The 13,831-nt window shown below is 26.8% G+C and overlaps 2 protein-coding genes across 3 annotated transcripts; both read left to right on the forward strand.

The window, feature by feature from the left end:
- Window positions 1–112: 112 nt before the first annotated feature.
- LOC126850702 (uncharacterized) lies at window positions 113–1,307 on the forward strand. Of its 2 annotated transcripts, XM_050593959.1 has the most exons (4): window positions 113–248; window positions 356–592; window positions 673–980; window positions 1,088–1,307. In XM_050593959.1, the coding sequence occupies exons 1-4, from the start codon at window positions 242–244 to the stop codon at window positions 1,121–1,123; spliced, it is 588 nt and encodes a 195-aa protein (XP_050449916.1). In that variant the 5' UTR covers window positions 113–241; the 3' UTR covers window positions 1,124–1,307. The 2 variants fall into 2 exon arrangements, with proteins under 2 accessions (XP_050449916.1, XP_050449915.1); XM_050593958.1 differs by having other exon boundaries at window positions 673–1,307.
- A 1,614-nt stretch (window positions 1,308–2,921) lies between these two features.
- On the forward strand, window positions 2,922–5,669 carry LOC126850700 (hypodermin-B-like). Its single transcript, XM_050593955.1, has 6 exons — window positions 2,922–3,046; window positions 3,150–3,220; window positions 3,706–3,794; window positions 3,902–4,160; window positions 4,309–4,473; window positions 5,278–5,669. Exons 1-6 carry the CDS (start codon window positions 3,004–3,006, stop codon window positions 5,431–5,433), a joined length of 783 nt encoding a protein of 260 aa, XP_050449912.1. The 5' UTR covers window positions 2,922–3,003; the 3' UTR covers window positions 5,434–5,669.
- Window positions 5,670–13,831: the final 8,162 nt, after the last annotated feature.

The raw sequence follows: 13,831 nt of genomic DNA on the forward strand, positions 1-13,831 counted from the left end.
GGTTGACTTATATTTTTATTTTACATATATCACGTCGCGGCAGAATCTAGTGAATAAACGTATGTATGTATGTATATATTCAGAGTTATTATGTACATTGAACTATACTATAGCTATTAGGTAGCAGCAAATCTATTATTGGAAAAATTACACAACTCAAGTTCATGGTCGAACATTCCCTCTCATTCATATAAATAGTCTGTCACATATCTGTATCCTGTATTCTGTATTCTGCATTATAATGTCATGTAAGTAATGTGTTATTTTCTTTTTCAATGTGAAGAAGAAAACTATATTAAATTAAATTAAGACTACCCAATATATATAATATTTATATAAATATATGTAAATTTAGTAATGAGTGGTGATAATATCGAGGAAGAAATTTTTTCGTTATATAATGCTCAAAAGTGGAAAGAAATCACTACTTTATCTTGTACAACTAATGAACTCAGAAGATTATCATGGGTATTACCAGATATAGATGATTTGTATTGGATGAATAATATTATACAAAAGTATAATCTATTTGGAATTGCAAGTATTGGTTGTGGTTGTGGATTACTAGAATGGTTATTACAAAAATATTCAGGTAAGTTTTTGAAATGAATAAGTATATTAATACATATTTTTTTTTAACAATGCTTTTACTTTCTTTTTGATATATTTTAGGATTAGACATTATAGGTATAGAATTGGATAGTTCCTGGTGGAATAGCAAATATTCTCCACCTAAATTCTTGAAAAATATAATTTTTGTTGAGAAAGAGTTACCGAAAATTCAGATACCAAAACGATATGCCATGTTATTTTGCTATTTTAATAACAGTACTGCATTCTGTAATTATATAGAAAATTACAAAGGAAGTTTAATTCTCGTTATTGGACCTATGGAAGGATGTAATTGTACAACAGATCCACTACCATTTGATAAAAAATTTGAACAATATAATTGGAAATTAATAGATAAGAAAAAACTTGTACGTTCCAAAGATTATATTACTGCATACATTAAACAAAAAATGATTATAATGTAAAAAAGATAAAAACTATATAAATTATGAAATTAAATAGTACTTCTTTTTAGCTATACAAAAGAAATAAATTAAAAAAAAATTTATAAGAAAATCTGCAAACTATGATTTGCGTGCCATATTGTAATTTGTATTTGCGCGCGCAACAGTTCCTTAGTCGTTATTGGTTGCTGGACATGCGATAATAAGATCAATGGCGAATATAAATATAATAAATTGTAAATTTTATGTATATAATATATATCTACATTATAATATAAAAATTCTATTAAATTTTTACTCTTTGATTCTTATAGTGTAGATTAACTACTATTAGGTTATGTATCAAAAGATTATTCCGGCTGAATGCAATTAATAATAATTAATATATTATTTTTTTTTGCAAAAATTTTTCTATATATAAGTTGTAAGTATTTAGTCTATATATAAGTTACATGTACTTACTCGGACATTGTATTTATTATTTATATTTGTATTTTATATAACTTATATTTTATAACTATCCAGTCACAATTTTCTTTAGCGTTCCTAAACTCATTCAAAAAAATATATCAGAAAGCAAATTTGATTGGCTGTACATATTACATATATTATGTACATATTATATACATTATGTACATATAAATGCAATGGTAATTTCTATCTTCTGTATTTTTTAATTTTAAAATGTTAAATTAACACAATTTTTTACACAATACATATAAATAAACAAATAAATATGCAGAAGAAAAGATTAATATTTTGGAAGGTAATGATATCGGTCATTTTAAGCAAAAATGTTCATATGAACAATGAGTGTTTTATTATTCCGAATAATAATATAACTTCTATATACTGTTTTCACAAAAGTTGATAAATACATATTGATGTGAAATTTTTGAAAATTTATAAATTGTAAAAAATGTGTCATTCAAACAATAAATTAAAAACAGTACATTAGATCTCTTTTCTTATCTATAATTTTGCAAATATACATTCAAATAGTTCTATCTTCGGAAACTTTGAAATAAAATATTTGTTTATAAAATATTTTTTCTTAAAATGTTATTACCTCTCGAAATATAATATTTAATATTTGTAATATTACCTTTTGGGACACCTTGTGTATAATATGTACAGGGTGTTCGGAGTCAATCGCATCACCCGTCATCTGCAGGTGTAGAGCAAATAAAACTGAGGAGAAAAGACTTGTATTATTTTTTTTATAACGCTTAATAAAAGAGTTATTATTGAGTGAAGTATAGCCTATCATCGCCGATCTTTAGTCGGGCGCTTGTTGATAATTCTCGCGCCTAGTAGTGTGCGAGAGAGCTCAGCTGTTACACCGCGACTCACCGACGTGCGCCCAGTTAAAGATCGGCGATAATTGACCAGACTTTACTCAATAATAATTCTTTTATTAAGCGTTATACAAAAAAATGATAAAGGACTTTTTGACTAAGTTTGGTCCGCTGTATCTGCACACGAGTTTTGTCTCCATTGATCTGGGATACCCTATGTATGTATGTATATATATATATATATATATATATATATATATATATATATATATATATATATATATCTTTGATTCTCTAATGCTCATTTGCGAATAAGGGTTTATTGATAAAAGTGACTTGTTTTGGCTCTTATATATAATAATATGGGTATTATATATAGGTATAATAATATTACGTATAATATTGCTGCAAATATCTTTATTTTTATATCTTATAAAATAATTTTTTTTATTAATAAATAAATAAATATATAAATCTCTATATTTACATGTATAATATTTGATTAAAATAAAGTAATATAGGATGAAATAAATAATATGCTCTCATTGATAATATTTTAATAATCGGAACAGCGATAGATAAACTATTTTTTGCAAATGACTATAAACGTTTTGTCCTTTGATAATTTCTGCTAATAATCGCAAGTCAAATCGCTGGTCAAAACTACTAGTGCCTTTTACATCGTCAATATGAATGCTCATTTCTTAATGCTAAGTTTTCTTTATTTCACGAGTAAGTATTTATATCGTTATAAGTTTCACATTATTTAAAAACAGTTTTTTAAATCTATAAAATTGAATTACATTTTCCAATTTACCATATTCGCAATGTAAAGCAATTTCGAGCAATTCAATTGAAAGAATCATCGGTGGCTCAGACGTCAATATCGAGTCAGTTCCTTATATGGTAAGTAAACTTTTATATCATATCATAAATTTTTATATTATATCATAATTTAATATAATTATATTATAATTTAATATATAAAAATGTTAATATTATAGTATTATATATATATATATATACACATAGTATTATATACATTTTATTATAATAATAAAATTTTAATTATATATATATATATATATATATATATATATATATATATATGAAATAGATAGAATACAATATATGTATATGAAATAGATAGAATACAAAATATTTTGAAAACAAAACGATTTTTATTTGCTGTTTATTATTAAGTAGTGCAGAATAAAAAATAGATAACAACTTTGTTTTTTAAAAAAATAATAAATTAAAGTTAGACTCTTTTTAAAACTTTCATTAAAATATATAAAACATATCATGTCGAAACTTCGAACCTGTAACTTCTTTTGAATTTTGGTCAAGATTATATCAAGATTAAAACAAAATTTTTTTTATTTTTACAGTTGTCACTGATGTTGAATGGTAAATACGCATGTAGTGCTGCTATAATAAACAATAATTGGGCTGTAACAGCAGCCCATTGTATAACAGCGTGAGTAAAATAATAGATTCAGAAATAATAATTTCTAAATTTTCATTATATGGTTACATATAAGAACGTATATTTTTTATTTTACTAATAGATATAATATATCACAGAGTTAATGATCCTCTTAACGAAATCACCGTATGCAGTGGATCCTCCATTCTCTACGAGAATTGTGTCCTTCATAATATTGTTGATTTTTCTGTACATGAAAACTACAATAGCATGATCAATGATTATGATATTGCTGTTATCAAAGTAACACCTACGTTTACATACAACAGTTTTACGAAAGCTGTTGACTTGGCACCAGATAACGCCGAAAATGTCTTCACAAAATGGGGTGCAGTTTGCGGCTGGGGATATTATTTGGTAAATTGGAATTAATATAACGAGATAATCGATATTATAATATAATATAATAATATAATATAATATAATAATAAATAGTATTCTCTCTTTTTTTGAAGTTCGCTTCTATGTATGTGAAAGAAAATAATCTTCTATAAAATATATACAGATAATTGATGATTATATCGATCCAGTTCTGCCCAAAACTCTGCAGTGTATCGAAATACCGCTAATAGAAAGAGAGTTATGCTGCGAAGATTATAAAGATAGATACGTAATAACACCACGAATGTTATGTTATGGATATCAGGATGGAGCCGAAGATTCTTGTAAAGTAAGACTTAATTTAAGTCATAGCTCCCATTATACAAAGTGATTCTGAATAAGTGCGACAAATTTTAGGAAATGATTCTTTGTCGAAAATTAAGGGCGGGTCTTTCGTATAAACTTTCATATAAATGCTCCTCATTGAGAAGTTACACTCCTCCAAAGAAAGAGGCAAAAATTAGATTTTTATTTTCAATATAATTTTGTGTTATCTTTGTTCCATTTTTTCTCAATATTTATTATAATTTTGTTTTATTTGCTTTTTTATTTTAAAATTCAACTTCTCGTAACTCGAAATCTATGCCATTTAGCATCGTGCTGAACGTATTTTATTTCTTTTTTTCTTGAAAACTTAATTAATTTTACAAAACTTAATTAATTTTACAAAAAAAATTAAAATAATAAAAAGATTTTTAAAGAAATAAAACTTTCAAATGCATATTTTTAGATGATCACATTTCGACTCTTTAAAAAATTCTAATAAAAAATTAAATAGGGATTGCTAATTTTATCCTCTTATTACGATACTGCAGGATTAAAAAAAAAAAGATTAATAAGTTTTTTTACTAATGAAAAATATTCATCAAATTTTATTTTTTCAACTTGTCCCAAATTTGAAAAAATTAAAGGTATAATTTTCACCTTCCCTTATGGAAGAATGTAATTCCTCAGGAAAGAATATAGTAGTACATATTGAAAGACTCTCTTTAATTTTCGATAGAGAATCTCCTAAAATTTCTCGCACTTATTTAAAATTACCTTGTATATTAATCAGTCATTATTAATAATAATTATTAATAAATACAAATAGGGTGATTCTGGAGCATCGCTAGTTAACAAGGATAATATTCTGCTCGGTATAACTTCATGGGGAGACGGTTGCGCAGAAATATATTCACCCGGCGTATACACTAATGCTATATATCTTCGACATTGGATTAAAAATAAAACTGAAATGGATATTTAAGATATTTATTAATACTTACCATAAGTATATATACGTGTTTTTTGCGATATAATACAAGTTTCAAATTTATATTTAATTTACAGAATTAAGAAAAATATCATCTTATCAATGTTTGATTGGAAGACACTTTCAATGATACAAAATTCTATTATTTTTTCAAAGAAAAGTAATAAAAACGTCAAGTTTACGCGTCCATTCAAGAAATTGTTATACAAAAAATGTTATTTCTTCTACAAACATGATACTAGAAAATTGCGCTAAATAAAAATAAAAATCATGCATGAAGAATTTAATTTTTTAATCATTATATTTTAATATTAAAATTATTTTATTAAGTAAAGTGTAATATAATTTGCTTGATATGTTTAATAAAATTTAATAAAATAATTTTGATATTGAAACATATTAATAAAAGAATTAAATTCTACACTGCATAATTTTTATTTTTAATTGATGTAATTTTCTCTGATATTATCCTCTCTAAAAAAGGCAACTGAGTGAATTCAGTTTGTATCGAAATATTGAGGCCTCTTTTCCGTGATGCTGATTGGCTCTATCATTGCGCTTACTTCGTTAGCGGCTGTCATTGTATATTTTGACAGTTATGTGTATCAAGAGGTTAATAGTATTAAAAATTGTGTGTCATTAAAAATGTTTCCACTCTTAAAAAAGACATGTTAAATTGATACTCGCAAGTATTGTTGCTTCTTTTCCTCAATGTTGATTGGTTATTTTAATATTACGCTGTACATTACTTCATATTAATAAAAATCTGTTATGGCTGCGTATTTGACAATTCAAATATTTTATATATATATATATATATATATATATATATATATATATATAATTTTTGATTTAATTGATTTTAAAAAAATAGATAATACTTATATTACATATAACTAATTTAATAATAGTTATATGTATTTTATAATAGATGCGTGCCCTAACCGCGTGCCCTACTCGCGTGCCCTAATAGAATGCTCTAATATAATGTACTGTAGGCTGCTTCCGGACTAGTTGGACTTACCTATCATTGATCCTTGACCATTGAGCCATATTAATTCTGGCTACATCTAGCCAGAGATGTAGCTTCGACCCTTCTATCAGAGGTCAATGAAGGAAAAAAATTTCTTCCGTTGTCGGCTAATTATTGTCGCCGGGGTATACAAGCATAATTTTATGCTCATTTATGACATGACAGTTTGTCATGCATCGTTTCAATAAATTGCAAAATTTGATATATGAATAATTTAACTGAAAGTAAAATTATTCAAATTATATGACACAAATGTTTTATTAATTTATTTTAATATAAATTATAAATATTATATATTATTATAAATATTATATATTATAAGATTAAATATTATTACTTCAAACAATGATTAAATTTGATTGATAACTTGGCATTAGATTGACTAAAATAAAATTATTTTAAATCGATGCGTGACAAATTGTCTAAGCTTTCATTGTTATGATAATAAAGATGGATGGGCTATGAAAAATTATGACAAAATTGGCGCAACATCACAATAATTATCAATATTTCATATAAGAAATAAAGTTATTAGCGTCTTCTACATTAAATAAATTAAATAAAATTTCTATTGAAAAAAATATTTTATATTGTTTCCAATTTTTTGTTTTAATTTATATTTTAAATTATATTTCTAATGTGTTTTAATATATATTTAAAAAGTCTGTTAAAAGTTATTTGATTGCATTTATTCTAGCCCATCCATTATTTTGAGGCGACGGATTTATTTACAATCTACAATCTACATTTGCATCTACAATATCTACGGATCCGTCACCTCAAAATAAAATAAAATTTCTCACTCACCGATACTGATGAGCAACAGCGGACATTTGGTCTTAAGGCCACATTGTCTGCAACACACAAATATAAAATTCAAATTATAGCAACGTTTAAAATAATTATTAATGTTTCAAAAAATTATTATTATGCTCATCAAATTTTATATCCGATGCGTATAATAATAAGAAGATATATAAATATGAAATAATTTTATAAATTCTAAAAAAGAAAACTATTTTAAATAAAAATTTTTATAGTATGAGTGTCTCTTGTTTAAACAATGATCGAATCGAATTAATGCGTGTGCGGGATTTATAATAATTAATATAAAAATAATAATACTCACCCTTGGGTTGCTCCGCCAATACAGGATACCTCTTCTAGGCCTCCTCCTCCTCTTCTCAAGGTCATTAGGTTGATCTGTAACACAAATAGAATCAAATTGTAGCAGCGCATAAAATAATTAATATTTCAAAAAATTTATTGTATGCTTGAATTTTATATTTGATGAATATACTAATAAACAGATTAATAAAATAATTTTATAAATTTTGAAAAAAGACACTAATAACTAATAATTTCATATAAAAGCTATAATTAAAATATATTTAAAAGTAAAAATCATTTTCTCTAATTCTCTCTTATTTAAATCATATAATTACAAAATCAAATTACACAATTAATTGTCTAATTAAAATTACACAATTAATAAATAATTAATATACAAATAACAAATTACTTATCACAGGGCCGCTCCACCGATGTCTGAGGCCTTCTCCTCTTAGGTTGAATCACACGCGCAATATTTTAAACGACACTCCCGCACTTTCGGCATGATCGAACCCCGTTTCGAAAATCGTACTGTGAGTCGACAAGTACTACTTTATTGCTCGAGTGTTGCTGTCTGAATGATAACAAGGTTATAAGTCCTAAAACATTAACAATAACGCGCTAATGTTTACATCACCAAGGCCGAATACAATGTTATTGATAATTTGCAGTCAAAATATTCTTCGTACTATGACATATATACGATGTGGAATATTAAATAATACAAGTATTTTAAATTATAGATTAATTATTTAATAAACGATTAATATATCATGGAGCGTATTATTATATTAATCATTATTCGAACCTGCGATTTGATTATTTTATTACGCATTCTCAAGCCGAATCATATTTAATTTATCAAAAAATCGAATAACGATAAAATATAAAATATAATTAAAAATCAAGTATTTTTAAAGAAATAATTATTGTTCATAAAGAGAGAAAGAGAAAAAAAGATCTCAATAAAACAATAATTTACAATTTTGATTCTAATTATTTCGATTCTTGATTAAAACGTCACGCAAAATACGCGTTTTGGAATTTATCCATTATGATATAATTACGTATTATTCAAAATTTTAAGTGTATGAAAGATAATTAATTATTTATGATATCAAATTATTTTCCGATGCTTGTCGCGATCGCGTTGAGTAGAGAAATTTAATTGAGTGTCTCGCGTTCTACTTTCTTACTGTTCAAATATTGCCGTGAGAAATTTTATTAAAGTTGTAAGCATAACATGTTAACAAATGCGCGCTAACGTTTATGCCTTATACCATGTTTTGATTATTCGTTGCCAAAATATTTTCCGTACTATGACTATATACAAACAGAATATTAAATTATACATGTATTTTAAATTATAAATCAATTATTAAATTATCAATTAATATATTACGGAGTTTAATAAATTAATATTGACACTATTGTTATCTCTTTTTCGCGATGCTAATTGGTTATTTCGACGATGCACTGAACATTACTTTATATCAAAAGCTTGTCATAACTGAGAGACACATTTAATAGTTTAAATATTAAGTGGGTGTGTAATTTTTATTTAATTTATTTAGAAAAAGTGGAAAACTAGAATTAATATGTAAGTATAATTATATATACACATACACATAAAATAAATGGCGTGCGCGTAGCGCGCGTTTATAGTATTATTATCAGATAATAACTAACAAGATCAATTCGATATTCAATTGGTTAATTAATTATTATATTTTTGTTTTACACATGTTGATATTAAAAAGTTGATAATAAAAAGTTGGAAACTTTATATGAAAATAAATAAATAAATATATATATATATATATATATATATATATATATATATATATATATTTATTTTTATATATATTTATATCTTATTAGTATTTTATTAGTAACAAGATTGATATTAAAGTTTGATAATTTATTAATTAATTTTTGTATATAAAATGAAATTTTAAATAATCGATTTTCAATTATTGGACGCACGAATCACAGGCAATCATAAATCGTAAGTTAAGTAAAATAAAAGCTATTACATTTTAGAAAATACTGCTAAAAAAATTGATAAAAATTTTTATTATTTAATATTTCTAGAATTATTTCATTGCAAAATCTAAATTTCAAAATTTTGAAGGATACCTTGTATATAATGTATAATATACAAAGATAATACAATATGAAATACAGAGATTTTATTTTATGTAATAAGAATACATATATACGTCATCATTACAGAGATAAAGAGAGCTTGGCGAGTAAGATTTTAAAACTTTTTGATGTTTGTCATCTCGCTTGCTGCTTCATTCTTTCTTGCTCTCGCTTTAGTCGATTCTTCAGCATCGGGGATTTTTTTTATCTACATATAAATTTTTATAAAATATAAACATTTTATAAAAAAAGCTTAAAGTTGCATTTTATCAATATGGATATAAATATAATAGATTAATGACATTCTTGTGATAAAAATGATACTAAATACGATATAATTAGTATAATTTTTAATGAAATAAGTTATCATAATTAGATAATTGATTAAAAATTATCCGATTTATATCGTGTTAATAGTATTATTTTAATCAGTAAAATATTATTAATTTATTGTAGTTATTTTCGAGTCAATAAATGCGAAAAACAAAAATTTTACAGTAACGATATATAACGCGAAAGATTATAGATAAAGCCAGCCTTGCGAGCGAGCTTAGAAACTTTTTCATGTTAGCTATCTCGCTTGCTCCTTATTTGTTTCGCTCTCTCTCTCTCTCTCTCTCTCTCTCTCTCTCTCTCTCTCTTTCCTTTTGTTCATTTATTATTCTTTCATTATTCCATTATTCCTATTATTATATTTTTGTAGTCGTTCAACATTTATTTTTCTATTTTACTCTTATCTCTCTACACGTAAGTAAATAAATAAATTTATTTATTTTGATTTTATACAGTATAAATAAGATGCAATATAAGATTTTTTTTTATTTTATTATAAATACATACCCCTTAAGGACATATAAAGTATAGTGGCACCATTAATATTCTATCGATTGTAAGGATCAAAATGGCGACTTGTGATCAAGAGTGTTAACACGTACTAATCTGTAGTGAGCAAAAACCAAAAAAAGTTTAAGTATTAAATAAGCTTCTATAAATGTAAAGGTGTACATTCAATTGCTGTTCCCATTGTGTTCACCTCTCTGAACTTTCGCAATCAGAAACGGCCCCAACACAATGTCTAAATTGTAATATTATAGTATTTATATAAAATTGGTTTAATTATTAAAAATTTTAACATCATTATTTAAAAAATTACTGATAAAGAAAAAAATTTTCTTTTAAAAATAACTAATAACTATGCAAATGTATTATTATTATGTCGGAATAATTATTAAAAAAACATAAAATATAGCATTGTTATTATTAAACAATGCTATAAAAATTTTTGTATTTTGAGTTTCAAAATAGAAAAGCAGATTAAATAAAAGATTAAATAAAAAAATTAGCAGAATAAAAATATAAAGCAGTTGTTTAGAATATTTAGACAAAAAGAAGACATAAATATATAAACATTATTTTATATATGCTCTAAGTATGCGCACTATATTGTGCACATGATTCAGTTACACACAGAAAAAATCTTTAAGATTATTTACTAAAAATTAAAAAAAAATATGTGAAATAGGAAAATTTGTACTAACCACGTTCAATTTTCAAATAATTTTTTTATTGAAATTAATACTATAAAACGATGTTAGTAACAACAGAACTATGAAAACTGGATAATTCGATGATAATTTATATCATAGAGCGAAACATGCAATACTATATGTTAAATCAGGTATGAACTGTATAATAACTACTTAAAATATAACAGCGTCACTTCCGAGAAAAATGAGTGAAAATGAGTGATGAATACAACCATATGACTAATTAAAATGCATTTTATACATTGTCAAAGTTCAACGGTTAAGCAACAACAAATAAAAAATGTGCATATTATTGCACTATATTCAAACAATATATTCAATATATTCAAACGCGAGATTTTAGAGAAGGCTTCGTCTAGGCTTAGCTAGGATGTTATTGCACACATACACATTGTACACATTCGTATGATGTTGGCCGACGACTAACTCTTTTTTTAAATAATTATGTGTGAAATCAATTGTATTATAATGTAAAGCAAAGTTCACCCAGCCTATCGGTGGAGTGAGTGCGGGAGGGGGGCCGAAGGCCCTCCTTGCACCCCCCTTCCCCCTTCCATTAGTGCGTGCGTGCGTGCGTGCGTGCGTGCGTGCGTGCGTGTGTGTGTGTGTGTGTGTGCGTGCGTGCGTGCGCGCGCGTGCGTGCGTGTGTGTGTGTGTGTGCGTGCGTGCGTGCGTGTGTGTGTGCGTGCGTGCGTGCGTGCGTGCGTGTGCGTGTGTGTGTGCGTGCGTGCGTGCGTGCGTGTGTGTGTGTGTGTGTGTGTGCGTGTGTGTGTGCGCGTGCGTGCTTCCTGTCCATGCATGTACTTTGGTATATTTCAAACTTTAAATAATTAATTAAAAATTAATTATAAATTAACAAACAAAAATAAATACACAATCATCTACAAACAAAATACAATCGATTTTACATCTATTTTTGTAATTTTATAGTACATGTCGACTACTTTCATGGTCTACAATTAAATAATTAATTAAAAATTAATTATGAAGTATCAAACAAAAATAAATGCACTACATCTACAAACAAAATACAATTGATTTCACACATAATTATTTTATAAAAGTGTTAGTCGTCGCCTAACATCATACGAATGTGTACAATTGTGTATATGCGCAATAACGTCATGTGTGCAATGTATATGTGCACAATAATGTCATGTGTACAATGTGTATGTGCACAATAATGTCATGTGTCCAATGTGTATGTGCACAATAATGTCATGTGTACAATGTGTATGTGCACAATAATGTCATGTTTCCAATGTGTATGTGCACAATAATGACATGTGTACAAACGTACTTTTGTATTTTTATTTTTTATATGTGTACAATAATGCTTGTAGGCAATCGCTCTGTAAGCAATCGGGAATATCGGCAATTGAAGCTGTCGGCAAAACGTTGTAGGCAAACGAAACTGTAAGCAATCCGGAATGTGGACAAACGGGACCTCCCCAATATTTTGTTTGTTCAAACTTATATACACAGTTGTAAAGCATCAAATAATTATGCAACTTTTTAGTATTGATAAAAATTTGAAAAAAATTAAAAACATTTTTTTGGAATTTAAAGTAACCAAAATTATTGTTATGCGTCAAAAATATTAAATTTCTACTTAAATAATATTCTTGGTAAAAATTTTATTTCATTTAACGGTTTTAGTAACGTTTTTTTATTTTGTTCGAAATCGAACTCAATGCTCGCAAATGCAAGCAACTAACTGCGCGAATTCTCGGCGCCGCGATAATGCGCGGCTCAAGCGCGTTCGCTGCAGGCCCGAACAGAGCGCTTATTAGATAGCGCTATGTCAGTCTCGCATAGCAAATCACGAGAGGCCTCGCGGCATTGATATGATATCGCTGCGGGCCTCACAGCGATCATCCGAGAGAAACAAAAATACAACATTTTTAGTTCTATTATCGCAAATCATTGTTATAGTCGACCCGATAGTTTGAAAAACCGCCTCTCGAAAATTCTAGAACTTTTCGAGTTCACGATAGTATATAAGCCCTCTCGGGAGACCGCCGCTCGCACTCAATCGAGATCTTTCCGTGAAAGTGTGTGTGAATCTTTGTACGGAGACTTTCGCTTTGTAAAGTTAAAGAAGCTCGCTTTTCTTTACACACCATCGCTTGTGGTTCGCGAATTTATGCGTTTCTGAGAGTATTCGTAGCTTGCGAATATTTGCTACAAAATTCCTTCCGTCGCTCGCAGAACTTTCCGTAGCTCGCGGAACTATCCGTCGCTCGCGGGAATTGTACTGTTTAATTAGACTCGATTAACGCTTGTAATTATTTATTAATTTTAATACAGACGTTATGTGGCTCACAGTTCTGTATATTAATTTCACCCTTTCCTGACTCGTCACTTTCACACGTTCACTCGCTTACATATTTTTTTAAAAACATTTTATTTTTTTTAAATATTTTATTTGTTAATTAATGTTTAAAAAAATTATTTGAAAATCATAAAAATATAAAAACTTAAAACTTTATAACGCATTTAAATATCTATTTGTATATTTACATGTATGTAGGGTGTAGGCGCGAAGTAA

This window comes from Cataglyphis hispanica, chromosome 6, assembly GCF_021464435.1.
Source record: "Cataglyphis hispanica isolate Lineage 1 chromosome 6, ULB_Chis1_1.0, whole genome shotgun sequence".
NCBI lineage: Eukaryota > Metazoa > Arthropoda > Insecta > Hymenoptera > Formicidae > Cataglyphis > Cataglyphis hispanica.